The 27094-nt window shown below is 47.2% G+C and overlaps 10 protein-coding genes across 10 annotated transcripts; 2 read left to right on the forward strand and 8 right to left on the reverse strand.

The window, feature by feature from the left end:
• Window positions 1–35: 35 nt before the first annotated feature.
• On the reverse strand, window positions 36–395 carry METBIDRAFT_41684 (uncharacterized protein; the record flags this gene model as incomplete). The annotated part of the gene is made up of 1 exon (XM_018857441.1): window positions 36–395. One exon carries the CDS (start codon window positions 393–395, stop codon window positions 36–38), a length of 360 nt encoding a protein of 119 aa, XP_018711804.1.
• A 109-nt stretch (window positions 396–504) lies between these two features.
• Window positions 505–1005, reverse strand: METBIDRAFT_179497 (uncharacterized protein). Its single transcript, XM_018854752.1, has one exon. The coding sequence runs from the start codon at window positions 879–881 to the stop codon at window positions 615–617; it is 267 nt and encodes an 88-aa protein (XP_018711805.1). The 5' UTR covers window positions 882–1005; the 3' UTR covers window positions 505–614.
• Window positions 1006–2285: 1280 nt separating this feature from the next.
• METBIDRAFT_179494 (uncharacterized protein) lies at window positions 2286–5256 on the reverse strand. The gene has a single exon (XM_018854751.1). The coding sequence runs from the start codon at window positions 4942–4944 to the stop codon at window positions 2635–2637; it is 2310 nt and encodes a 769-aa protein (XP_018711806.1). The 5' UTR covers window positions 4945–5256; the 3' UTR covers window positions 2286–2634.
• A 4838-nt stretch (window positions 5257–10094) lies between these two features.
• Window positions 10095–10393, reverse strand: METBIDRAFT_31842 (uncharacterized protein; the record flags this gene model as incomplete). The annotated part of the gene is made up of 1 exon (XM_018855930.1): window positions 10095–10393. A coding segment is annotated over exon 1 (231 nt), but the record flags the coding sequence as incomplete, so codon positions are not given.
• Window positions 10394–12342: 1949 nt separating this feature from the next.
• On the reverse strand, window positions 12343–13563 carry MSS51 (Mss51p; the record flags this gene model as incomplete). The annotated part of the gene is made up of 1 exon (XM_018857494.1): window positions 12343–13563. The coding sequence occupies one exon, from the start codon at window positions 13561–13563 to the stop codon at window positions 12343–12345; it is 1221 nt and encodes a 406-aa protein (XP_018711808.1).
• Window positions 13564–14638: 1075 nt separating this feature from the next.
• METBIDRAFT_41098 (uncharacterized protein) lies at window positions 14639–15889 on the reverse strand (the record flags this gene model as incomplete). Its single annotated transcript, XM_018857354.1, has 1 exon — window positions 14639–15889. A coding segment is annotated over one exon (1251 nt), but the record flags the coding sequence as incomplete, so codon positions are not given.
• Window positions 15890–17635: 1746 nt separating this feature from the next.
• Window positions 17636–18346, reverse strand: METBIDRAFT_229712 (uncharacterized protein; the record flags this gene model as incomplete). The annotated part of the gene is made up of 1 exon (XM_018855232.1): window positions 17636–18346. The coding sequence occupies one exon, from the start codon at window positions 18344–18346 to the stop codon at window positions 17666–17668; it is 681 nt and encodes a 226-aa protein (XP_018711810.1). The 3' UTR covers window positions 17636–17665.
• Window positions 18347–19609: 1263 nt separating this feature from the next.
• On the forward strand, window positions 19610–19895 carry METBIDRAFT_31844 (uncharacterized protein). The gene has a single exon (XM_018855931.1). The coding sequence runs from the start codon at window positions 19644–19646 to the stop codon at window positions 19863–19865; it is 222 nt and encodes a 73-aa protein (XP_018711811.1). The 5' UTR covers window positions 19610–19643; the 3' UTR covers window positions 19866–19895.
• A 2772-nt stretch (window positions 19896–22667) lies between these two features.
• METBIDRAFT_17539 (U2 snRNP complex subunit) lies at window positions 22668–23297 on the forward strand (the record flags this gene model as incomplete). Its single annotated transcript, XM_018854720.1, has 1 exon — window positions 22668–23297. A coding segment is annotated over one exon (630 nt), but the record flags the coding sequence as incomplete, so codon positions are not given.
• A 564-nt stretch (window positions 23298–23861) lies between these two features.
• Window positions 23862–26458, reverse strand: ZCF39 (Zcf39p; the record flags this gene model as incomplete). Its single annotated transcript, XM_018857503.1, has 2 exons — window positions 23862–25616; window positions 26141–26458. The coding sequence occupies 2 exons, from the start codon at window positions 26456–26458 to the stop codon at window positions 23862–23864; spliced, it is 2073 nt and encodes a 690-aa protein (XP_018711813.1).
• Window positions 26459–27094: the final 636 nt, after the last annotated feature.

A 27094-nucleotide genomic window follows, 5' to 3' on the forward strand; every position in this document is an offset into this window, starting at 1 on the left:
AATCACCAATGAGGGAAGGCTTGGAATCCTAGTACCTATATACTTACATCGTCAGGAAACCAACCATAGACAGACATGCTGACGGACATGCCGTTCACCTCCACTTTTTCTAAAAGCAAGCGACGTTTCTGCTCGAGCTCGCCTTCTCTCTTGGCAATCTGGCCTGAGCTTGCGATGACCCGCCACCACGGTAATTGCTCAAAAGATACGCCATCCCGTAACAAAACCGCGTTTATAGTTTGGTAATTTTTCATCGACGAGCCCACCTGGCGAGCATTTTGCGGTTTTCCCACCAAGTAAGCAATGTGCCCATAGCTGGTCACTCTTCCTTCAGGAATCTGGCTCACAGCCGAGAACACAGCATAGTGGAACGCCTTGGCTTCATCGGACAACATGCGTTGGCGTATCGAAAGTGCCGTATTTTGTCCAATCAAAACGACTCTAGCTGCAGGCAGACCGCATACTGTCCGCCAAGAAAAGTCGGCTTTTGCGTGAAAGTGACTGATGCACCTCGACGGAAAGGCTCACAACCAACAGTTCATCAGAAGACAAAATCAGCTACGAAATCCTACTAACAGTGTTTCTAACCGTACATATATTTTGTAAAACTCTATTTAAGATGAATCAACCAACTTACAAAGCCAACAAAGCACCAGCAGCCAAAGCGACGGCACCAGCAGCGTATTGCTTGTTACCGGCACCCTCGTAAGAGGAGACGGAAGCAGAGGTGGTCCAGTTAGAAGCCGAGGAGTAAGTAGAAGAAGACATGGTGGCTGGGCAGTCAGTGACAGTCTCGTCACAAGGGAGAAAGAGTCAGTCTCAGTGACGGTAGAGACAGCAGAGGCGACAGCGGCAAGGACGGCGATGATAGAGTATTGCATTATAACGAGAGACTGGTAGTTGGTAGATCAGATGATGATTAAAAGTATCTATTACAGAGGGAGGGGCCTGGGGTTTATATAGACTTTTCCAAGGCGTCGCAGCCAGATATTCGGAATTTTCAGCAGGGCGATTTTTGAAGGACGCCTGGTGTGCATGCAAGACACATGCCAAAGACGCTCTTTCCTAAAGTAGCTCCCAGACCGTGTTGTGGCCTGCATATCGTGGGCGCCAACAGTGTTAATCCTACATGCTATCGGAGCTGCCCGCCCAAACAGCCTTGACCCAAACAGCTGGACCGCCACAATTGATATCCTTGTTACACACCGGCATACATCGTTGTCGTATGCCAGATTTTCCCATCATACAGGTTAGGTCTGCACCTAGTACCGCGCCCAGGCGCGGGATGTCGAAGAAAATGAGAGGTTGGGCTAGATGCGGTAGTCGCTGCCGCGAAATACCCATGCGACAGACCACACAACACGCTTCTGCGGTATGAGGAATTCTCTGGGCTGAGAATAAATCAGTACGCCACAGTGCTGAACGGCGCCACACCCGCCTAGACCACGCCAGAAGTGAAAGCCACGATCTTTGGCTTATCTATGGCAAGAGAGCCAAGCGTGAAATTTAGCAGAGCAAGGTTGTGAGAATTTTGTTCCCCTTGTTCACTGGTCTTCTGACCATTTCCGTCCACTTGCCGGGTCTTTCCATGCAGGACCGGGGTCTGAATTTCTTATGATAGCAACGGAGGTTCTCACCACTGAGTCTAAAATAAGACAGGACTCGGCAGTTTCGTGCGCCAATGTGCCATTTTGGCGCCCTGCAATGAAAAATGATCCCATGGCTGGGCAGCCCAGCTTTTTCCTGTGGGTTTATACCTAACGAGCTTGATGAATAATTTGATTTAAAGGAAAGAAGAGGCTGTGTTTTGCTTCACTCAATATGTTCTCAACATTATGTTTCAGTCTTATCGTATTCTGCTTCAGAAGCAGATCCGTGCGTTTCGAGACTGCTTCAACTTTTGAAACTGTGAGTGTCGCGAAGCCGCGATGGAGCATGCGGCTCGGCTAGCGAGCGAAAAAAAACAAACAAACGAGAGTCGTGGAGTGTGATATGCAATCCGTTCCATTGGCCAATTCCGGTAATAAGCATAAGACAACTATAAAATCATCTCCATTGTTCTATCTTTGGACGGCCCAAGCTACCTAGAACAAATTTAATGAATGGGAGCTGAACTACTTCTTATCCCGGAATAACAGCCTGTCTAAGCGGGCTTATCTAGGTGGTATTTTGGCAAGGCGCGAAGTCCGCGGCCCCCCTATTTCAGTGTTTTGTTTCAACGAAATTAGCTTCGTGTTTTTTTTTATTTTTCGTTCCTCTTAACGAATTTTCAGAATCTGTGCCGGAACATGCTTGAACTTGTTTCCACCGTGTTTGGCAATCTAAGTCCGTCTTCACAATTCCACAATCCATTGTTCCATGTGAGAATGGAGTGCTTAGGAAAATTCCTCAGTTCAGCGACATTGCGTTGTAGTTGCCGACATTGCTAATTCCCTATTTCCTTTCAGATTCTGCATGCACTCACTTTACCATCTACAGAGAAACTGAGACTCGAATTCGATCCTGGTTTTTCTACTGTCAAGCCATCCCATTTCTCATCTTTTACGGTGAGGCATTTGATGGCATGTGATATATTTTGAACTCGATTGTTTTTCTTTTCGAATACTCAAACTTTTGACCACTCCCTATCTTCTTTTATTCCCGTCGCCGTTCCCGACGCAACATCAGCGGAAGTTCCAGCGCATCTGTGTGCCGCTCGAGCCACTTCAACAGCAAGTAGCAACGTAACAAGTCTTCATTTTCCTCAGACCTGGCTCTTTCTGTGCTGACCTCGTCTTCCTCGTTTTCAGAAGAAGCCCCCAATCCCAGCACAAGTGGGGCATCCACGTCTGCGAGTGTGTGGATGGGCACTCTGAGTTGTGCCTGTGCCAATGATACCAATCTCGCCAGATTCTCAGAGGCCTTGAGCTTGCACAAAATCTTCTGAATGACTTTCCTGAGGTCCTCTCCCTCACGACGATGTACCTCCTCGAAAAATCGAGCCAAGTCATGCTCTAGAAAGGGAAAGATCGTGGCGGCACCCATGAACAATGCCTGGATATTCTGTAGAAGGAGACATTTGAAGGCATTCAAGAACGAATTTCCAAAGACCTGTTCCTCTAGTCTTTCGATTCTGGTTTTATGTAGTCGTGCTGCGATTCTCACACATTGTAGGCTGATAGCATTGCATGTTCTCACGTGGATACTCGTTGCCGACCTGAATAGGATCGAGACACAATTCAATATTGCGTGATCGAGCAGGTTTTCGTTACCTCGCAGTAAGACGTTCTCGTTGATCCAGTCGCTGATTTCGATGCCAAAGATGAAGAACGCAATCATAGCGCTCGCGACCCCTAATATAGCGAAGATCATAGGGTCAAGCAACTCATAGAAGAGATCACCGCCCATCAAAAACATCGTGAATCCGATTTGTAACACCAGCTGCAAAAGGAAGGCTCTATTATCATTCAAGATATGAATGATAGCACCCAAGGCAGAACCATTTTCTCGTTCCCGGAGACCCAATATCTCATCCTCGATATCTCTGGATGGTATGGCTGGTTCTTCGACTACACGCTCGGGCTCTTGGTTTGGTCCCATGGTAACATTGCTGTGGCTTGCATCTGGTGGATCACTGGAGTTGCTAGATGGCCCGACTGTCGGGGTCTCGATGTCCTCATTTCTGGCAGTTATTTCCGGCATGACATGGCCAGAATTCTGAGCTGAGGAGTCTGTGAAATACCGTGTTTCGCTGCTAGTTGAAGATATCACCGTTGGCGGTTCCGTGCGCGTTTGGAAGGTTGTACCATCTAGAGCACCAGAGTTAGAGCCCATAGAATGGGATCCCTCAGGAAAATTGATGCCAAGCAGTGCGAGTTTGGCCATGGCGTGTGCATTCAACAAGAGACTTCCGTCTGGTGTAAGTATGCATTCAGCGGTGGTGAACTCAAAAGACCGGCCCTTGTATTCGAGCTGGTAAAGCTCAGAAGAGGGGCGTACTGGTTTTCGCTGGGCACACCCAGCTTCATGTTTCGGCTCGCTTGGCTTCGCCGATGTGGGGGTGGCATCCGAATTTCGCGATTCGAGCTCGGATTCTGACGTTTCGACCCCTGTTTTGACCACATACTTGACTTCAGGCACTGTCTCAGGGGCTTCTTCCAAATCAATGAATTCCAGGAGCCGTGCCAGGTTGTTTTTGCTGTGCATTCTGGAGAAACAGTGCTGGCTTGTGTAAAGCTCTAGCTGGTCAGCGCTGACCGCCGTTTGACGAGCGATTTCCGCTATCAATTCCTGGATCAGAATGTTTCGATCAACATGCATTGTGAAGGAGAGCGAAATATCCTGTGGCTGCTTTGCTTCCACGTATACTGGGCATCTAGCAGTGGTTCTTTGAAGGCCTAGTTGGACCATGTAAAGTGGGGGCACGTCTAGTTTCAATACTTCACGTAGATCCATTTTCTCTTCAAGAGTCTGTTCCTTGTAGCGCATCTCTATGTCCTCGGGCGCAAGGTTGAATCTCACGGCGACTAGTTCCTTAATACTCAGCACCGAAGAGAATAGAGATTCACGTGAGAAACACCTCTGTATGTCACCAGAGCTTGAGACCCTTTGAAACACAACTTCCACATCAAACAATTCTGGAACAGTGTGTATCTTTGTGACAGCAGGAGGGTCCGTATAGTCAGCAACAAGCGAGAGCCCATGAACAGCGCTAAGTTCACGAGGATCATTCACAGAAAAGATTTCAGAAAGCAGCAAGCTGTCAGATATTTCCTTGGAAAAATACAAAAACAGTAAAGACAGGGACTGAAGCTCATGCTTGGGGCTGAAAGACCAGATCAGATGGCGAATATGAGCTAGAGTGTGGCGTAGAGTTACACGCATGCTTTCTTTGTCCCAACCAGAGGTTTCGAGGGATTTATCCACGTGACTCACCGGTAGGTTCAAGACGAAGCTTTCATCCATTGCAAATTAAGTGTGGGAAGTTTTTATTTGATTGAGGCCGGCGTTTTGGTATTGCGGCCACGAACATCAGAAACGTCGTTCGTGGAGTTTCTGGGGTTGACACCTGTTCGGCCTGCATACACCGGTGGTTTTTGCTAACGTGTAATAGATAGAGAAGAATACCACTCAATATGCTATTAACATTTATATTTACTTCGCTATTGGGAGGGGTCTGGAAATGTAGAAAGTTTGCAAGGTGTGAGCTTGGGTATCATCTTTTTCTGAATTTTGTAACTTTAATTTAGAAAACACGTTACAGTAAAACGTGCTCAAATACTTTGTAAGTACAGAAAACTCTCATAAAATGCGAAAATTGAGAATGTTACCACTTCTTTTCATTTCGACTTAAAACGGATTCGGGCTTCAAATCAAATCAGCACCATATCGAACAGTATTTTAGTTGGGACCAACATCAAGCAAACAAATTTTCATACCTGAACTTCGAAGAAATGGCACGTGCGGCTCACCTGTTATGACTCTGGTATTACTTCGCGTTGGCCTCAAAGTGGGAAACAAATTGGTTGTCGAATATTCACTTTGCTTTATTGATCGAGTGTTTCACAATTAGGCTCAGTGGAAGCTTACACCCCACACAGCTCGGAGCACATTTGGCTGTTGGATTTGAGTAAAGTCAAAGTCTACAGTGTCATTTTCCTCGTCGGAGTATGAACAAGATTAATTCTTTACTGTGGAGAATCCCTCATGTACTAGATTTCCTAGATAACCCTGCAAAAGGCACTTAGAATAAATTGCCTCATCAATTCTGGCAAGGGTAAAATGTGGTACTGTGGGCAATTTCAACCAAGCTACCAGCATTTTCTCCTTCAAATAATAGAACATGTTGCTTTGGATTCTAGACGAAACTTCAGGTCCGAGTTTTCTTCAGGAACTTTTAGTATTTTATGTCAGATTCTGGGGAAGAAATATTTCCCACTGATGGCTCAACAATGATCTTGACAATGCTGTTTTGAAGGAGGTTTTATACCTGAGGGTTGATTAAACTAATAAGCATCAAGGGAATAAACGACATCACAATTTCTATCTTCGATTTCTTTGCTTCATATTCTCAAAGAAGCTACGAGGCTCTTCTAAATAGTCGCTTGATGTCGGGTGTTTCGACGCAACCATGAACGTTCTGGAAATTTCGTTCATGTGACCTCCTCGTTTTTCTGAAATTTTTTTATTGCATTCACTAGACAAGACTATATGTACTTTTTTAGTTTTCTGATTTTTTTAGTTTTCTGAATTTTTTTTTTTTTTTTTGATGCTGGGAAATTCGGCTGTCGTTGAGTCTGCATTGCATTCGACGATGAACCTGATAAGAGGCTTCGCCCGGCATGTTATTCTAACCTGTATCAAGAAATATTACGGTTCAACAAGGAGGGATTCTTCATCCATCTTTTTGGTAGAGACCCGTGGAATTCATCGTCACCGATTTCAGTCAAGATCAGAAAAGGATTACGTGAAACGAGGGAATTTGTTTTTGATGACTTTAATCTCAAAGGGCATCTTAGATCAGTCAGTATTGCTGCTAATGCCGTTAGCCCACAGACGCTTGGTTCAGGCCTTTGGTGAGGGTTCCTGCGTTTTCTGCCTTGGACATTCCAACCATCGTCGAGAGCATCATTAACAAGAATACCAGACATCTCACAATTAGGTCCGACTTGTTTCGAGGCCAAATGTTGTTCCTCGCCCACGTCTTGAAGAGAGCCCTGAATCGATTTCTGGGAAAACTCTTGGATGAGCCCAAGATGTTTTTCCATCAAATTGGTGACTGAAATTTTGGTCAGAGGCTCGTAGTTGTCCACAGTCAGATCCATAGCCACATAGCTACCAGGAATCACCTTTCCAAGAGAAGAGAGTTCGAGCTTTTCAGGAAGTTTCTTGTATGATCCGCTTGGGCGTGGTTTCAGATAATCATCCTCATTGATGTCGGCCAAAACCAGGAAGGGATTATTGGAGAGCACAGATTTGGGAACAGCGTTTTCTGGCTCAAGAGCAAGAGTTTCCTCAGAAGTAGCCATTACAATCAGCATTTCCATGTTTTTTGTTTTCCCGGTCCTTGTGCGAGAGTTTTTACGCTTCCTACCTTGGACTTGCCACCCAGATTCATCTGGGTTGACAGCAGGAAGCAGAGCAATGTTTACAGCTGTGTCCATCGATCTCCCACTGGCGAGAGACTTGAGTCCGACTTGACAGATTTGAGCTTGGCAGATCTTTTCAGTCTCCACAGCTACGGCTGAATCCTGAGGAACATTAGCCGAGGCAAGCTTACTGCCTGAGATAAGAGAAACTGCAGAAGAAGCATCAGTGTCGCCGTCGGACAATCCAGAAAAGCTATCGTCTCTAGATGGAGAAATGGCGGATATGCTGTTGGTGTTTGTGACTGTTAATTCACTGGCAGCAAAAACAGCAGAAGCGGCAGAAGCAGCAGAAACAGCAGAAGAAACAGTTTTTTCAACAGAGATGAAACCAGAGTCAGAATTTCCAGTTGTCTCCTCAGTTTCACCTCCAGAAATCGCAATTTCATTGGGGAATGAAAAAATTTGACCATCACAGAGTGTTGCAGAGTTCATGAAGATAAACTCAGGCTGAGCTGGAAGCGTCAGAAGGAACACGAAAAGAAAATAACCAGTAAGGCAGAGCCCGGCGATTTCCGAAACGCAATGGATGATATGGAAGCAAAAAATCACTTGTGCAATCATGATGAAGCGTTTGTTCGTAAAAGATGGGGAAGTAAAAGAGTGCTTGGAAATAAAGGAGCGAACCGTCGTTTATATGGAAAAATTCATTTTTGCAGTCGGCGGCCTAACAAAGTATGGCTGCGAAATCAGGCTGTCGATTCGCGGATCGGCATCTATGTCTGTTGGTGTGTAGCATAACACGAAGACACTACACAGAGTCTGAATTGCTTACGACAATAATAATTGGGTATATTAAGAGGAAGTTGATTCTAAGGTGAGCTAAAATGTTCTTTCAAAGTGAGATAAAGGGGTCATACTTTTTTAGGTCCGAAGCAGCCACGGCCTTAACAGCATGCAAGAAACATAGATTGTCTATTGGAACCTGAGTCCACTACGTATTCGAACAAAAGACAAGATGAATATTGCGAACAAAACCTCTGAAATATTGTAACCTATTACCATTTCTATTAGAATCCAAAGATATGTAGGCTCTAAGCATAGAGTGTGACAACCTTCAAATCACGCCTTTTGTTTGATGCCGTGCATCATCTCTTCTTTGTTAATGAGATGACCGATGCTGTCAACTTCTTCTCACAAGTTGTCAACGTCGTAAATTCAGCTGTACAACATTGTTTTAGTAGATTCATCTGGTTGAAGGAGCAAAGCTATATAACTATGAAAAACAAAAAACCTTTAAACAGCTTCCAGCTACGTACCAAGTATCGAAACTCGGTCCGTCTCCTTCCGTTATTCACGGCTCTAACCATTGAAGTCAAAAATGATTTGAGATATGAGATGACGCAATTTTTTAGGCGGAAGAGATCTACAGAAACTAAATAAGTTTACTTTGAGACTTCTTGATGTTTCTTCAGGTAAATCTATCGGTTGCGGCCATACCATGCAGGAAGCACTGTTTCCCGTCCGATCAACGTTAGTTAAGCTGCATAGGGCCACACTGAGTAGTGTAGTGGGAGACCATATGCGAAATTGTGGTGCTGCAATCTTTTTGGATGTGATAACTGCGTAGTATACAAATGGCAAATTCACAAAGTGAGAACCTTTCATGGCCAGCTTTTCAAAGATAAGGAGTGTGTACAGTTGGTTTAGTATTTCTATTGGGGTATTCATGTTTCATATGTGAGAAGGCATGCAATTTACTTCTTATTCCATGGAAAATGATTTTAATTGCGAAGGAACGGCTGTGTTTTTGCTGTAGGTGTATGTTTGAGAGAAATTTAAAAGTTCTTAATTTCCTACTGATATGCTCCTACTGGTAGACGAAACTGAAGGAGTAATAGTAGCTGGTATGGACAAGTTTCCCAAAGTACTTCCTATCCAGTGAGGTGGGAATTTATATAAATATATTGTTGATGTAACTTGTTGGTTTTCAGTGGTCTTTTTTTGTTTGGGAAGATTCTGAAATCAAGTATCTGAATGTGTTCAGATGCAATGTTTAAACAAAAGACTGTACTTGATATACTGGCTCTCTGCACTAGATACTTGATTCGACGGTGCTTAGGTATTTTCAAATCTAAGAGCCGGATTCAGTATCAATATTCAAATTGATTTGACTGTGGGCCAATTGAGTTCGAAAAGACTCTAATGAAGCGTTGATCTTATGATAAAGTATCACGAAGATAGCGGGCATGATTCAATGTTCAAAAGTGCCAAATGTAAGGATCTTTAGTCGATAAAAACTTAAGGTTCAATCAGAGGTTTCGGAATCAAGAATTATTGTATCCGTTAAAAACAATTATATTGAGGCAGGTCACCAGGAGAAAATGCAGTTCAGCCGAAACCTCGCGTGAAGTAAAGGTACCGAGAGCGAGAACTCTGCTACGCTTGTTATGCTCTTTCAAGTCCACAATACGAGAGACTCCTTTCCGAAAAGCAAACAAGTAATACTTTCGATTTGGTCAAAGTTTTCTCTGAATTTTCAAGTGCTATTCCCTGATCTACAAATTTTTACCTGAACTCAAGAGATCTACGCTTCTCATCAATAAATTTGCCCCGCAACTCAAATCGAAGATGAAATCTCATACACAGAAAGACTATCAAGACAACCTGCAAGAAAAACCTTCACCACGGAAATATTATGTAGAAACACTCGCAACCTTTATGAATATGAGAAGAGCTCCGTATTACTTATGATCCAGCATCAAGACTTGCTAGTGAATTGTAAATTTAGAGTTCTGTTTATTCCTATATATCTTATGAGTGGAGAAAACATCGAGGAGGCGAAGACCACACCGATGTATTTTTGATTTTTTTTTGATCTTTTTTGATTTTTTAATTTTTTTTTTTAATTTTTTGATTTTTTTGATTTCAAAACAAATAGAAATTACGGCCTGTTTCAACCGTTATCCATCAGTCTACGAGAATGTTGCTAACAGATTAGTAACACGGTGCTGTCCATTGATCCAGTGGCCAGCAATTGTCTCAGTTTTTGAGACATAAGTATTTTCTTGGTGTGGCTTGTTGAAAGTCTTCTTCGCTTATTTCAGCCAACACCAGGAAAGGATTCAAATTAGAGGAGGGCTGTCTCATTGATGGGTTTGACCCCAAAGAACCCTTCTGATCAGTCAGGACTGATCCCGTTGTTGTCGCCATAATGACGCTCCGTTCAGGTCTTTTCCGAGAATTCCTGCGCTTTCTGCCTTGAACTTTCCAACCATCATCAGAAATATTAGATACCAAAATTTCAGACATTTCAAAGGTGGTTCCGACTTGTTTGAAGCCCATGTGTGAATCCTCTCCAGCGTCTCGGGGTGAATCCTCAAGCAAAACCTGGCTGAGTCCCAGATCTTTCTCATCAATACTTTCACAGGCAACATCCATCGAATTCATGACTACATTTTTGATCAGAGCCTCGTAGTTGTTCACAGCCAGATCCATAGCCGCAGAACTACCAGGACTTACGTTTTCAAGGGAAGAGAGCTTGAGATTTCCAGGAACTTTCTTGTGTGGTCTGCTTGGGCGTGGTTCCTGATAGTCGTTCTCATCGATGTCGGCCAAAACCAGAAAAGGATTATTAGAAAGAGGAGATTTTGAGACAGGGGATTCTGGCTCACTGGTGAGTTTCTTTCCAGAAGTCCCAGAAACTGTCTCCACTTTTGTGCCAGTCCTCTTGCGGCAATTTCTGCGCTTTCTCCCCTGAACTTGCCACCCAGACTCCATGTCAATATCTGGGTTAGCGGCAGGCAGCAGAGCGGCGGTGTCTACTTTGGAGATCTTAGATTCCTCATTGAAAATAGAATTATTGTCCGGGATCAAGTTTCCTTGCGTTCTTTTGATCTCATCAGTCTCAGTGCAGTCTACAACTACAGCTGGCTTCATAGAAGAACCAGCCGAGGAGCCAAGCTTAGAATCTGAGTTAAAAGAAAGAACGGAAGAAGCACCAGTTTCCCCATCGGACAATTCCAAGAAAGTACCGTCGCTTGTGGGAGATAAAGTAGATGACCAGTCTGTTTCTGTGACCCCTGAATATTTGGGATGAAAGGCAGCAGAGGCAGCAGCAATTTGAACAGAGATGAAATCAGAGGTAGTGTTTCCACTACGAGTCTGAATCTCAGGTTTAGCCCCAAAGGAGCCAGAGTAGTAATCTTCGATTTGAACAGCGTTCAAGTCCATGGTGGCAGATTCTGCCTGGACTGAGAGTTCAAGAAGGAGCACGACAAGAAAATAGCCCGTGAGGCAGAGCCCGGCGATTTCCGAAACGCAATTGGTGAGTCTGAAGCAAAAAATCACTTGTGCAATCATGATGAAGCGTATCGTCGTGAAGAAAGGAGTGATAGAAGAGAGTTTGCAAAAGGTGGAGCGAACACCTGTTTATATAGGAAAATTGACTTTTTGCAGTCGGCGGCGTAACAAAGTATGGCTGCGAAATAGCTGCCCGATCCGCGCACGCATTGTACGGAGTCATTAAGTCGACATCGCAGTATTACTCACTTTGAACTGGGGCGACAATGCCGAATTTTGCTTTGTACTTTCAGAATGAATATTAGTTCCACCAGCTCATAACCTCTAGGATGGAGGGGCCGGAAAAGATATTGTGGCAGTCATATTACAAGTGATCTGAGTGTGCCAATTCGACTATAGGTCAGACTTTTGAAGGTGGTCCGCTGACTATTCGATCCAACATCACTTCAGTAAGAAGGCGGAAGTATGAAAAATAGTTTTTTGAAGCAGGACACCTACGTGCTAAACAGAGCTTACATATTCCTCAAAATCTTCTCTTTAAGAGCTCAAGAAACCACGCCAAGTCTATACTTGATAATATGAGCGGTATCGAATGAAAACTGCATTCATGAAACGAGAAACTCATCCAAGCTAGGGGCTCCACATTATTCATTCATTTTTGAAAATGAAAGACTCTTATGATCCCCTGTTACTCGCTGAGGTTTGGAAGTCGATGCGAAACAGCATCTGATTTGCGTTGGCACGTCAAATTCTAAAGGGATGATCTCTTAATGTCAATGTCTCAATTCCGACAGTTCTTTGGATGGCCAGAACTTGATGATGCTTTTTGAGTTTTAAACACCTACACCTAGGCCATGCGCTTGTCTGATTGACACCCAAGGAGTGAAGGGTATACGAACGAAGACGCTCGTTAACCTCAGAGAGAGGAAGGAAAAAAATCGCATTCATTTTCGTCGTTAAGTATATACAAGTGTTGTTAAGTCTTAATCGCATGGTATCTTTTACCTCTGAACGCGAAAACCTCACTATTTGCCTGGAATGTTTCGGTTGGATTTGAGTCGACCAAGTCCAACTTTGTGGATCCAAAGATGTTCGCGCCTGGGTTCATCAAGATGTCAGTCTCCTCGTACAAGGGGTGCTCCACAAGCCACTTCATCTCACGCTTCAAATCCTTTTCGTGATAACCAGTGACAAAAACTGCACATTTGGACTCAAGCAAGCCCTTCAAGGACTTGTCCCAGTGAATCTCGTCGGCCGTTCTGAAACCTGGATGGAAGGCAAAGAATACGTCTAAATAAGGGTCGAACGGGAAGAGATCTCCTGTGTTGTAGATCTCATGGAAGTATTTCGTGTGGTGGTGTATAGTGATCTGCTCGTCGTACTGTGTGACAAGCGGTCTGCCGTGTGGCTTGTCGGTGGCCGTGAATTGCTTCAACTCGCTATCGAAATGCGAGTGGGGCCCGATCAAGTGGATCTCAAACTTGGTGTCCGGAAAGAGGTATCCAAATTGCTTCCACACGTACCCAGGAAGCATGGCTTCCATGCGGGCACCCACAATGAAAATACGCATGGCGCGATCCTTGAACATGGCGTCCGCATCTTTGCTCTTCGAGGGCGAATACAAGGAGTATCTTAAGGCGGACATCGAACGCAAGCCCTCCAAGGTAAGAGGGACCTTGGGCTCCAATGCATACGGAGTGAATCTATGCAATAAAGACGCAATGGTCGTGGGATACGTCAACACTTTCGTGGCGGCGGCCAAGTTGAACTCGGTATTCATCGGATTAAAGTCTCTCGTGTAGAAGAAAGAGTCCCACGAAGCCAACGAGGTCATGACGTCTCTTTCCACTGGTCCGGGGAAGATGAACTCGTTGAACTTTCGGCCCGAGCGCAAGTCGTGTTCGTAAAGGTTGACTTTTTTCAACAACTCGTACTTTTTTTTCTCATGGTACTCAACATCATTCTCCCAGGCGGCCTGGTCATGATGTGTGGGGATTCCAGAGTGGGGACACACGAAGTTCACCGGTTTCTGCGTGACGGGGCACTTGGCCCTAGCACGGATAAAGGCTGCTCGCGTGCGGATGTCCTCGAACGGCGACTCATCCCAGTAGTACATGTTCCGCTCGGCATCCTCATTTTCTTTGCTGTCCAACAGAAGCAACTTCTTCAAGAAAGAAATGTTTCTTCGGGTGGCCATCCGGCGGGCAACTGTGCACGCGGGGGCCACGGAAGGCACGTATCTAGATAAAAGCACCATGATTCTTGGCTGACTGCGGCAAAAAACAACTGCGTGGGTTTCCTATCCTACTTCGAAATTCAAATCAGGAAGCCTGGTATGGGCTTTGCTTAATATTCCAGAGTTATGGTCGAGTCTGCCAGGTGTAGGTAGTGGGATGCGTGCTTGCCTTGTATTTGCCGCGCAATAGCTGGCAAAATTCTCGTAGCTTCACTGGCCGGGTCCACATGTACGCAGCAGCGCGCAGTGGGACAAGCTTCACGCGTACACCTGAGCACGGGCTCCGGGCTCATGCTCCGGGTACATGCTCCGGCACCGGTTTCAGCAAGAATGTCCATAAAATTGAATCAAACGAATTTACACCCGCTCTGTTTTTTTTTTTGGTGTGCTCTTGGCATCAGCGTCGGTTCTGAAATTTCCCATGATTAGTTTTCAGCTCCCAGTCTCCTGCAGCCGCATTTCCTTACTGCGGCACGAGCACCTAAAGCTCATCGATCTCTCGCTCAGTGACCGCAATCTGTTCTGCTTCGGTGAACTCTTGACCTGGGTTCTCTTTTTGTGGAGTTCCCTGACCAGCCTCTCTTCCGACTTCGTTGGCCGTAGACTTGTCAAAATCAAACTTTATTGCTCCGGTCTTGGGACGCTTCGCTACCGCTTCTTCTTCCATGACTCGCTGCTTGTCTTTTGGAGCCGGGCCATCATGTTTTGCTGCGGAAGACTCATCTTTGGGATCAATTGGCGCACCAGACAGCACTCGCACAGTGAAACCCATGAAATCCTGATCCGGGTTCATGGGGGACACCGACATTTGCTCGCGGAACCCCTCCTCGTTCTCGATTTCGAAGACGTAGTCACCACTCTCGATGTAGTCACCCTGTAGTACTTTGCCCTTGGTCTGGTCCACGAGCTCCATGATGACACGAGCGTTTTCCAGCATTCCGCGATTGTAGGCCATGATCTGCCGCACCAGACCCGTACCAGCCGCGCCTTCCGCAGGCTTTTTCTTTTTACCTCCCCGTTTGCGTTTCAACGGCGCCTTTTTCTCAGAGAAGAGCTCGAAGTTCCATGCGTCATACGGCGCCTCGAAATCCGGCCGCTCAAAGCTTGACATGCGAGGCATGTCGCCCTCGACATCTAGAAGCGTGACGGGATCGAGGAGTTGGGCCTTGAGCGTAGCAGTGTCCTCAGACGCGTCGTGCTCGAGGCGCGTCACCGCAAGCAAGTCGCCCTTGTAGTCGTAGATTTCGTACCATAAGACGAACGAGTGCAGCCACTCAAGCGTCTTGGCGTCCAGTTCGGGCGGACTAGGGGCCAAAAGCGACGAGCCCACAGCCCGGAAGATGACCTTGGCAAACTGCGCGTTCAAGTCCGTCAAGGACAGGCACCATCCGCTGAAGAGTACCACATTGCGCTCGTTGAAGTACGAGCTAGGCGTGCCGAGCTCGCGCCGGCTGTGGGCAAAGTAGAAGCCGCGGCCCACAGGCGCGAGGAAGTGGTCTGCAATGTCGAGCCTATTGTCGGCACGCACGGGGAAGGGCACGTGCTCTCGAAGCTCGATGTTGTACCTGTACTCGTCGAACGTCGCATACCTCTGCACCTGTGCTTCCCGGGGGTCCCGCACGCGCTGGCACGGGACGTCGAGGGCCGCGTCCAAAGTGTTCTTGTGCGGCGAGAACGGCGCGTACTCACACAAGCCCGGCACGTGCACGAGCATCTTGTAGTGGCACGTCTTGATCTCGAACACGTCAAGGATGGCCGCGTCCGGGCCGCCGTTTTCGGCGCACCGGTACACGACTTCGGCCGTGCGTGGCTGGAGCGTCATGTCGCACACAGAGCCGCCCGTCACGGTCTGCAGCACGGCCTTTTGCACCCGCTGGTGCGAGTACGGCGCGGCCTTCTCGTCCACGAGCACCGCGGCCCGCCCAGCAGCCTTTTCGTACGCCCGGAACTCGGCTGCAGGCGCTTGGTTGTGGAACCGCACCTCGGCCGTGGACGCGTCGCTGAAGCGGCCCAATACGAACACAGTGCTGGGATGCAGCGGCACGTGCCGCAGGCCACGCTCATGTGGCGGCGCGCCTTCGTGGTACTGGATGATTTTGTCCCCGCTACAAAGCGCGTATGTCCAGTAGGTGCCGCGCAAGTCGTAGGCCCAGAGGCAGACTCCCGAGGGTAGGGCGGCATGGATAAGAGCCATGGCGTTGCCGAGAATGGCGGCCGGCGTTTCCGCAGCAATTTCCTCCCGGGCTTCCAGCAGCGGGTGTGGTCTGGGGGGCTCTTTCGGATGCATTTCGCAAAGATACAGGGCGTCCAGAGCGGGCCGCCCTGGTCCTTCCGGGCTCGATATGTATAACCGCTCGTACGACTTTTCCGACGCGTTTCTTCCGTTTCCAGGGCCCAAGAGCGCGTCCGCAAGCGCTTGGGGGATGTGGGAGTCATATAGTTTCAAGTCGTAGGGGGTGGCGTGGTCGGCGTTGGCGGCCACAAAAGGTGCTAGGGCGGCTAATACAAGTGCCAGCGGTGCGAGTTTCATTCTCCACGGGCTATATCAAGTCCCCCTATTTTTTTGGCTTTTTATTTCGAGCAGATGCCGGCTGCAGCCCCGTGGTCAAGACTTGGGGATAAGAGGGCGGCGAGACGGGCAGCAAAAAAAGTGTGGAGCTTCTTTCAAAAAAAAGGGTGTAGTTGAACGTTGGATACGCAGTGTGGAGCGAGATAGAATCACCGCGCTCTGCTGGCATGTCACCTGGTGTTGCAGCATTTCGACCCGCCTTGAAACGAGTTCCTAAGTGGATCATGTTCCAAAGTGGGCCATGTACCAGAGTGATTCACTTTCTAGATAAGTGATAAGTTCACATCCACGAAAAAAAAGTACGCCGATGTATAAATTGTCTGAAATCGGAGATGTGCCGACGCGATATAACCGGAGTAATTACCTAGTTTATTAGCGCGTACAGATTCACTGCTAGCAAAGGGGTTTTTGGCGGGTTTGAGCAGCTTCATAGCCAGTTTGAAAACAATGATACATGAAACTGAGCAGAAAATGCAAACCAGAAAATAGGCATATTTCCGAGAATAACTCACTTTGGGAAACCAAAGATAGCCTAGAGTCTCGACACAACGCAACACTAGCAAGCTGCTCCAAATGGCTAAATGCAAATTTGAACGCATAAGGACGGTAATCTTGGGAAACAAAGGAACCGACGAGCGATTGTGAATCTATGTTGACCTGCTCATCCAGATGGTATACAACATGCCTTTGCGGTGAGCGAAATACAAGGGAATGGAGTGCTCTCGCCATTCGCACACCAATAAAACGAATCTGGAAGAAATAATAAACGCATATTTAAATTGTTGAGGCAAGCATGAGGTTCGTTTCATCGAAATCCGACTAGTCTAATCAAAGAGTGTGGTGACCTCTTAGACAATCATGGACCGAGATATCTGGATCTGTATCTGTACTGCAATCAAAAAGTATGACTTAACAGCGAATAGACGTGCATACATGAAATACAAGGAGATGCTTCGGTTGCCTTAATGTCTCTGATGTTTCAGCCTTGCTTACAAAAGTAAGAAATTTTCTCAATAAGACCGAGTCTTTATTTCTCGAGTAATTCGAACTAGCCGATATATTTATTTCGTTGGCCATGCCAACAAGATTGAACGTCATATTAAGGAGACAAGCGCATAATATTCCTTCTGCCCGCTGAAAATATTGAGTGGCAAAGAATGACTATTTGTAAAGCTACAGAATACTGAAGCTATATGAGAAATTGCTCCAGGACTGGAAAAATTGATGTAGGAAGTTCCAAGCTTACATCCAGCGTTCGTTTAAAATAGCTATAGATTGAGCAAATGGTGTTATCTGTCAAAGCAATAAGATCAAGCTTGTATTTAGCAGCCTCTGATTCATAGTACAATTTTCGAAGTGTTTGGTTTCTCGGATAAGGGAGCGTTAATGCTGAGATCATGACTTGAATTTAGCAGCCAAGACCTTGGCATAGAGCAAGAGCTTTGATTCTATAAGAAATCGTTTGAAATCTCACGAGAATTGGTACATGAGTTTTCAAATCTCCAGCTGAGTTGGAATAGTCACGGGCCATTGATCAGAATCTGTGTACTCTGGTATGCCTGGGTCTGCCAGAACAGGCGCCATGGAAATAGCCAAATCAAGGTCAAAAGAGGGCCTCATATGGTTTTGGAAGCTTTTGGGCATTGTTTGAGAAAAACGACTGCGGATGAAATTTTCCAATTCATAATCTGGTTCTGGGCCCGGCTTCACAGTGGCAGTCAAAAGCACAAAGTCATCCGTAGCTTCCAACAGATCTTTTCTTTGCCTTCTGGGGGAGAAAGTCTGATATTCGTCTTCTCCTATAGTATCCAAGATTGAAAAAAGATTGCCGGATCTGATTGAAGGCATAATGGGCTTCGTTATTTTGATGGGATTCTCTGCTGAGCGCTGCTTTGCAGGCTCGGGGGTCCTTATTGTCTTGGTCTTGAAATTCCGATGAGGCTTTTTACGTTTTTTTCCTTGAATTTTCCAGTCAGTATCTGAAATTCCTCCAGAACAAACAGTCTGTGTTGAGTAGAATGAACCTGCTATGTTTGCGCCAAATTTGTCAGCATCATTGCTGTTCCGAGTGTTGTTTTCCTGACACAGTGCCTGGGAATCCCTAGCATAATTGACATTGGCTTTCAATTGTCCTGTTGGCTTGTCACTGGAAATTCTAGTTGAGTTAAACGTCATTGAGCGAATCTTGCAAAGAGGTGGTTTTTGAGGAATTCGGAAATTACAAAGTCACTTGTGAGAAAAAATAGCGAGACTTATCACATTTTGCACCCATGCGAAATCTGGGGCCTAGTCCCGGAAAATTTGAGATGCACATACGAAGCAGATTAGAGTGGGGGCTTTTTTGCTCTTGAAATATCTGTATAGCTCAAGCTCTTCTGAAGAGAATCTAAGAATTTGAAAGTCAAAATGGCGAAAAACAGTATCACGTATATGGCTAAGTGATTGAAATTGTGTCAAAAATATTTTGGTTTCATTAACAATTAGAATCGAGTATCTATCAACCTCTCACTAATGTTCCAACTCATTAAAACTGCTACCATAAAGGTTACATAGTGCATCAAGCAACAGTGCGCTCGTCATTACCATTGACTTTGTTCAAGTCACAGCAATCAAAACATTCAACAAATCAGTTCATAATGTTAATTACAGTGCCCATTATGTGAAGAAGTTCGTCAATAGTTTCAAATGTAGTCGGCTTTCAGACAATGAAGATTTTTCAATGGTCATTCTCGTTACAATGCTTTATAAAAAGCAGATTATCATGAAATGCTCAAATTGCATACTCAAAATGCCAATGAAATATAGGATATAGTGGTCCATCTGAATATCTATACAGCTGGAACTTGGGTTTGTCTTGGTGGGCTCGTATTTTTGCCGTAGTTTTTGTGTGATTGAATTTAGGTACTAAAGCTAGTACATTCATGTCACTGTAATGGTCAGGAATCTTGATTGAAAAGTGAAGAAATGTATTGGTGTGAGCACATTGGGAGATATTATCAAAATTAGGTTCTCGGAAAGGAACTATTTTTATCGCTCTAATTACAGCCATAATTGAGACAAGAAAAAGCTGTAGGCAATTTGTTCAGTAGAAATAGCTGGGACTTCCAAAGCCATAAACTTGAAGTAGCTGATTCTATATATAGAAGTACATCAGTTCCTAACATGCTTCTATGTCGTGTGCCCAAAAGCTGAACGACTTGAGTGTCTCACTTTGTGGCTGCTAATTTCATTGATTGCGATTATCTTTTCATTAGCAGCTACAACTAGACAAAAATTCATATATCGACGATAAACCACTCTTCCAAACACGATTGAGATTCAGACCAAATTCAGGCGCTTGGGTTTTCACCCTTATATTGATCAGCCCGATTAATCAGTTGTGCGTATTTGCAATAGGCAGCAGCGCCAGACCAGACGCGCAATATTTGGATATAAAAATTAGTTAAATATAAGAAAAGCCAGGCCCAGGATCATGCAACCCGTAGGAAAACAAAGAGAATTTACGTCTCTTGAAGCTTTCGGGACTATTGCATTTGCTTCACTTATGCTCCTAGCTGCTGCAGGTGGATTGAGGAAGAATATCGGGAAAATGTCAAAGGGTAGTAATGAGAAGCACTCACAATCGCTGAAACTGGAAAGAAAGCCAATGTTGTTATATGAGGACACACAGAGTACCCATACACCGAAAACATAAAATGTGCACGAGTAGCGTATTCAAAAATCATTTAGTTCTCTATTGTAGGGCTGCGAGGTGCCAATAATTCGCGTCGAGACGGATGAGAAATCGAGCCATATAATACCCAATATCAAGCCACCCGAACCATCAGTAATCAGTCCCTAGTTCTTTCAAGAAAACATTGTAAAGCAAAAAATGTCAAACTCTTCCTTAATGGAAATTGCAGACCGCATTTGAGCCTGCTATACTGCCATCGTTCTGCGTGGCTGGCCATAAGATTGGGAGCGCACGACTGGCATCAATGAACTTTTTCTTTCGTCTACACGAATGGTAAATTCGCCAGAAAAATCAAAGTTTTGGGCTGTATGATATAGCGGCCACCAAATAGCCACGTCAATGTCTTCATAATTGGCTTTCTGATAGCAATTCAAAAAGACGCACGTCTTAGTACATTATCGCACTGGTGGTCAGGCTCGCGCAAGCAGTACCTTAGCATCGAATCTATATAGGAGGCATCATATAAATCTGCCCAAGAATATTCAGGCGGTCTCGAAACAAGACAACGCTGGTATAGGTGTTTCCCTTTTACGTTTTTTGTTCTAGAGCCACGTTTTTTAGGTCTAAGATCCCAGGCATCTCGAACAGGTTCGAACACTTCATTGAACCGTCCCAGTCCAACCAGGGACCTACAACTAAACAGGGTAAAAATGTCGGAGACTAACGTGCACGGTCTCAAAACACCCGCGCTATCTCAAAACGGGGCCACATATCCCGCTCCGGAACCTGTAGAAGCTGACGAGCCGAAAAAGCAAACGGCGCTCCAAGTGGCGCAATCGCTCGAGGCAAAGGTTCACGAGTTGACAGCATCCATGGAAAAGGACGAGAAAGCTCTAGCCACCAAACTCTCCAAAATGTATGAGCAGATCGACGAGCTCATAGGTCAGATCAATGCATAGTAAGACTAGATTGTATCTTCAGATCGAGAGTGCGATGTTCAGAGTAACTTGCGTTTTCAAGGGAGTTCAATATGAGCCATTGAACTTTTGCCCCGATCAAAGAAAGAATCTACTAGGTGAGAAGAAGAACAGCTGTTATACTAGCAGACCTGATTTACTCGATGTACCTATAGAGTTCGCAATCGAACTTCACTACTGACTTTGGGCTTACAGCCCCAAAATTGCCCAAATGGATTGATGACCCTCAAATCATACTGAGAAGCCTATATGGGAGAGTATGTGAACAATGACTAACATATCGTGCTTATGTCAAAGATCAACAGAAAACAACTGCGTAAAATAATATATGGAAGCTTATGTAAAAAAAGTCGTGAAAGAGACTCCACGAAAGTTATGATCACAGTGAATCACAGGCGAAACATCTTCTGTTCTGACTCAGTTCCTAAGAGAAGCTCATATGCGATGTGGCTCAATATGAACTTTCATCACATGATCTGGACTTCTCTTGTTGCGAAGCAAGTTCATACAAGAATATAAGAATATAGTCCATTCTAACTGAGCGACGACGTACAACGAGCTTTCAGACGAATTTCCACACACAATCAAAAAGCCAATCAACAAGGATTTTACCAGAGCTACACTTGCACCCAGGAATATACCGGCACATCACCGTAGTAAAGGTGTATGGAGACTTTTGGCCTCACGGACCTTCACAGAAAAGTCCATGCGCGCATGTAGATATGAAGCTCTTCGCACCACACTGGCTTCACCTTGAGACTCTAATATGGGCCAGAAAAGATCAAAAAACCAAATAAGGAGAGAGCGTCTCAAGCTACGAAAGGCTGGGAATGTCGAGTCAAAACCCTTTGAGCCAAATAGCAAGGAGTCGGTCGATTCTGGGGCCAGGACACTGCTGTCGGACCCTTCTCCAGGTACTAAGCAAGCCCCAGAAAGCCCGGGAAAGAGCATGCTGACGGGGTCTGACGATAAAAAGGATACTGAAAATCATACTCAGGCCACTAAAAAGACACCAGATCAGGACTTAGAGGCAGAGGACATCAAAGAGCCAGATTCAGGAAATCTACTGCAAGTCCCAGGTCCTGTGCTGGACACGAAGGGTGCCGTGGCCCAAGAAACTTCACCACAAACTCAGCAAGAAACAGTTCTGGAAAAAAGGAAAGAAGAGCCAAGCTCTCAAAAAACAGCCCACCTCAATGCAAGCCGTGCTGCAGATGTAGCGAGGCGAGAAATCCTGATCAAGGAGGGCCATACCGAAAATGTCTCTCTCGACGAGGGTTCCATTGAGAAAGACGCTGAAGATATTGCTTCTTCTCACAAGGGTTCTCTGAATAAGGACGCTAACGATGAGGGGAATTCCGCCGGAAGTTCATCCAGCCAGAAGCCATCTATTGAGAGTCGACCCATCGAGAGCTCATCCATCGAGAAGCCATCCATCGAGAAGCCATCCATCGAGAAGCCATCTACTGGGAGTCCATCCGTCGAAATTCTGGCGACCGAAAACACACCCCATGAACATCACGAAAAAGATCTTACCGAAGACAAAGAAGAATCACAAACGGGCAGAAACTTCACGACCAGAAGCGCTTCTGAGCATGAACACAGAAGTAGCGACGAGGCGGAAACCGCTGCCGACAGGAAGACCCAGATCATGGACATATTTTCTCGGCTAAAAGATCCTCTGTCCACGCAGCCCACCTCCGCAGAAAGCCTGGATTCTCTTCTTTCGCAATACGCAAGCGTCTTCCACAAATTCGAGGCCCCAGCAGAACCGCAGCGCCAGATAGTGGCCTTGTCAGACGCAGAAAGCACGTCCTCCGAGATGAGCTCATCGGACGAGAGCGCAGATGAAGCGAGTGGCAGAAAACCCATGTCCAAACGTCAGAAGAGACTCCGGGAAAAAATCCCCATCTCCGTTTTGAAGGCGTCTGCCACAAGGCCCCAGGCCGTCGAGTGGCACGATGCTGATGCACCCGATCCGTACATGGCCGTGTATATGAAAACGGCGTTGAACCATGTGGCCGTGCCTCTGCACTGGCAGCAGAAAAAAGACTACTTGTCTTCGAAGAGAGGAATGGAGAGACCACCGTTTGAGCTCCCGAAGTTCATCGAAAACACGGGTATAGCGGAGATGCGCAACCACGACCCAGAGTCGTTGAAGAAACTGCAGCGTGATCGCGTGCAGCCGAAAATGGGTCGGCTCGACATCGACTACCAGAAACTCCACGACGCGTTTTTCAAGCACCAGACACGGCCACGCATGTTAGCATATGGAGAACTTTACAGCGAGGGCCGAGAAAAGGCGGACCAGTATAATCATGACGTGGCACGCATGCGCCCGGGAAAAATCTCCCTGCTGCTCCGCTTGGCGGTGGGGATGCTGGAGAGTGAGACGGCAGTGCCCCCGTGGATTACCGTCATGCATGAGTTGGGCAAACCTCCGTCGTACCTGAACTTGCTTATTCCAGGGCTTGATATCGAATACACAAATCTGGGCTACCAGGTGCAATATGGCGAAAAGGGCCAGGCGCTGGGTTTGCTGGTGGATCCCTGGGGTGCATTGGAAGACGGGGAGGAGTCCGAGGCTGACCTGGAAGAACTGGAATCTGAAGCCGAAGATAGCGAAAGTGGCAGTGCCAATGTGACAGATGCAGTGTCAAATTCTAGCGGTGAGACAGACTTTGGTTTGACAGCGGTCTCTAACGACGAGCAGCCAGAGAAGGTTGAGATTGCGGAGTATTCCAAAATCAAAAAGTCTTCCTCTTCTCAAAGTGCTACGGCTAGCCTGGGCAGTCTTTATAAAATCATCAAAGAAAAGTCTGCTGATGGTTCGGAGGCTTCTGGGGACGGAAAACTGCGGTACGAGCTCGAAGGAAAGGAAGAAAGTGCACCAAAAAGGGCAAGAACCACCCATACGGTTTCTGAGGACACTGAAAATTTCCGATTCTGATTTTGAGTTTTTGTATATATACCTCGCACTGGGAAAGATTGTCAGAATGTTAGAAGGCAATAACATGTATTCACAAGCCACTAACTGATGCTAGTCAAACGTGAATGAAAAACCCGCATCTAGAGTATCAAACGGATTTAGGTAACGGATGATGTCTTCGTCGATTCCCTTGAACATCTCTTTAATAGAAAAGCTTGCCGGTTTAGGAGCATTATCAGACATCAAGTCTTGACCACGAGACGCATGCTCATCTTCCGCGTCCACAATTAGCGCCGAGATTGCCATGGGTGTCAACTTGCCGTCATCGTTTCTCAGCATTTGCCGAGCCGCAAATTTCTCGACTTCCTGGCCCTTGCTTATATCAGTGAGCTCGAGAAAGTCAATGCCATCATTACTATCTGTCGATAACTCATTATCGTTCGCAGCCACGACGGGTACCCAGCGACCAATCCTCTGAAGAAGATCTGAAAATCGTTCACAAACTTGCAGATCAAAGTGCTCTTTAGAAGAGTCAACTATCTTGAGTACCTCTGCATAAAGACAGGGTAACCTGAATCTCACAGACTGGATTTCAGGAAAGTATACTTGCAGAATATCTGACTTCACCAAGATCAGGAGCCGAATTAAGGATATGAGCGCTGTGAGAGCTCGGTAGTAGAAGAACGTGGGATATCCCGTGACGCCACTAGCATTTAGCTCAATGAAACAGCCTAGAATGCGCCCACAGATCTCTCCGAATTTTCGGATATGTTCCATAATCAAGTCTTTGTCTTGCTGTGGGAAGTACATGCCTTGGGGTTGGACCTGATTGTCAACAGTTAAGTTGTAAATACAACAGCTAACCAAGTTGTCGTGAATCATCATGACAAGATGGTAGTATGTGAGAAGCAAACAGAATCGCTCACCCGGCGCGACAGCACTTTGGGTAAGGCCACCCAAGATCCCACTTTCGCTCACAGTGTCCGTTAAATTTTTCTCGTAGACAGACAAGTCCGCCACAAGCTTCTGGAACCGCAACGAGTTTGCGCGGGGCCCTGGTGGGCACAGGCCGGCTAGCCCACCGCGCTCTTCCTCCGAGGTCAAGAGGTTCATAGAAACGCCGCTTTCGGTCAAGAAATCGGAAAGCTGTTTCCCCACGCGGATGACACGCGAGTAGAAGCACAAGAACCTGTCGCCCTGAGACGGGAGGGTCCCCGACAGGGGTCTGGAGAGAAGTTCCATGGCCAAGTTATGGCGTGGGGACCAGGTGGCAAAGTTGAAGCGGGGCAAGGAGAAGTTGAGCGAGCCGCATGAGCAGTAAACGGCCAAGAACGAGCGCAAGTTGTTGCGCTCCACCGAGTCATCAGAAAGCACAGCCAGCGGGTTGACCAGCGACACGTTCCCTGCATCTATGCACACAGCGACGCTGTAGGCGGTGATCAAGTCGATGTGGCTCTTGTACTGGTGCACGCGCAAAGGCGGAACGCCCCAGAGGGAGAGGATCATGCACGCAAACACGATGTGGTACGAGAGGTCGGCAGCCTCGACGTAGATGGTCTGGGCCAAGGCTTTGTCCAAGTACTCGAGCACCTGGGAGCCCAAGCGCCTGTTTTGGTGTGCCTCGGACAAGCCATGGTCGCATATGGTGGTGACATAAATACACGCAAGAACGAGCAACGGGCTCGCGGCCATGGCTTGGCGGAAGTCCCGGAGATGCCCCGGGAACGTGAGCACAGGAAAGTATATGGCCATGCGTTCGTGGAAGCACGCGTAGCGGGCGCATGCCTCGGCCTCGGAAATCAAGGACGAGAGCACGTCTTGGGCGGGCCGCGGCTGCTGGAACACAGTCGTGTTCTTGTGCAAGTGCTCGGGATGGGAGACACGAGGCGGGGCCAGAGGCGCCAGGAGGGCGGCAGTCAGAACGAGTCCCCCGGGAAGCGGCCGGCGAATGTCGGGCGCATCGCCAGCGTGTTCGGCAGGGCCATATCCTCCGGCTCGGCTGTACTTGCCGATGCGCTGCTGGAGCCGCAGCACCAGGGCAGAGAGGGCAAGTAGCGAGGAGGCGGCCGCGGGATCGAGCGGGCTTTCCAGGCGCTCTCGCGGGCAATCTGTTGACGGTTCTTGAACGTGTGGTCCATCGTCTCTTCGAAGGGCAAGGTGTGGAGCTTCCGAGGCTGCATGGAGATTTGCTGGGGAGGAGACCCCCGCAGATGTGTCTGGGAGGCGGTGGGTTTCAGTCTCCGGACGTCTTGAAGAAGCCGAACGGTCCAGAAATCCCCCCAGAAATCCCTCCAGAGATCCACCCAGAAATCCCTCCCGGATTCCCTCCAGGATTCCCCCCAGAACTTCCTCCCCAGACCCTCCCAACCCTAAACCCCCTCCTCCAAAACCTCCTCGCCGTTCTCCCCCTCGTGGTCCGCCCCCGGCATCCGGGAGAACTCGCGCTCGGCGTCGGCCAAGAGCCGCTGGACCTTGCGCAAGATCTGGTCCGGCGTCCGGGCCGGGAGCTTCATCGCCGGCCGCCGCCGCGCCGTCTGCGCCGTGGGGTCCGCCTCGACAGAACACGCGATTTCCAACGCATAGCACCGCCGGCACGACGCGTGCTCGGGGTCCTCATATACGCACCTGCTCTTGAGCCTGTGGCAGCGGGCGCACGCACGTGCCGCGCGCCAGCGCTGTGCAAAGTCTCCCGACCTCACGCGCTTCATGAGTTTTTCCTGGCGGTTCGCAAGATTCTGTATTTTAATGTGGCGGCTTCGCACTGGGGGGTTTGGGTGCGCATTTCGTCACATCACCAAATTGGCCACTGGCGCCAGATCCGCCTGATTTTGACAGGGTCCAGCGGCACAAAAAAAGGGGTTTTTTTTTGCACAAATGCGTTCGAGCGCCGGCTGCTCCCAACACAGAGTGCTTGCCCCTGAAATGCCCATTTGAATGATGACGATGGAAGACTGGCTGGAGCCTTCTGCTTTTTCAGATTTTGGATTTGCGAGCTTTTTCGGCGTTTCAGTTCTGGGGCTTGTCCTGGTGCCCCGTTTCCAAAGGTTGGTGGAGGGTTGGGAGCCTCGTTTTACCACCACTTCTCGCACGGCGGGTCCTGCACACGGCAGTACCGGGCGGTCACGTGAGCGGCGCCAGGCTAATACATACTCCAATTTGCCATGTCTGCTGCTTTGGGCAGGGAAAGTTAGGAGAAAGTCTTAGGAAAGGAAGTAGAAGCAAATTGTCTTGGAAAAGGCAGTAAAAGCAAACAGTCTTGGAATTGAGAAGCTAGAAACGTACAGTCCTCGAAACTGACAGTCTTGGAATCGAGAAGCTGGATACGAACAGTCTTATAATTGAGA

Source organism: Metschnikowia bicuspidata (genome assembly GCF_001664035.1).
Source record: "Metschnikowia bicuspidata var. bicuspidata NRRL YB-4993 chromosome Unknown METBIscaffold_3, whole genome shotgun sequence".
NCBI classification, from domain to species: Eukaryota; Fungi; Ascomycota; class Pichiomycetes; order Serinales; family Metschnikowiaceae; genus Metschnikowia; species Metschnikowia bicuspidata.

Bases quoted from the DNA above. Each gene is read 5' to 3' on its own strand.
- METBIDRAFT_31844 (XM_018855931.1), top strand. From the start codon at position 19,644: ATGCAACCCGTAGGAAAACAAAGAGAATTTACGTCTCTTGAAGCTTTC.
- METBIDRAFT_179497 (XM_018854752.1), bottom strand. From the start codon at position 881: ATGCAATACTCTATCATCGCCGTCCTTGCCGCTGTCGCCTCTGCTGTC.
- METBIDRAFT_179494 (XM_018854751.1), bottom strand. From the start codon at position 4,944: ATGGATGAAAGCTTCGTCTTGAACCTACCGGTGAGTCACGTGGATAAA.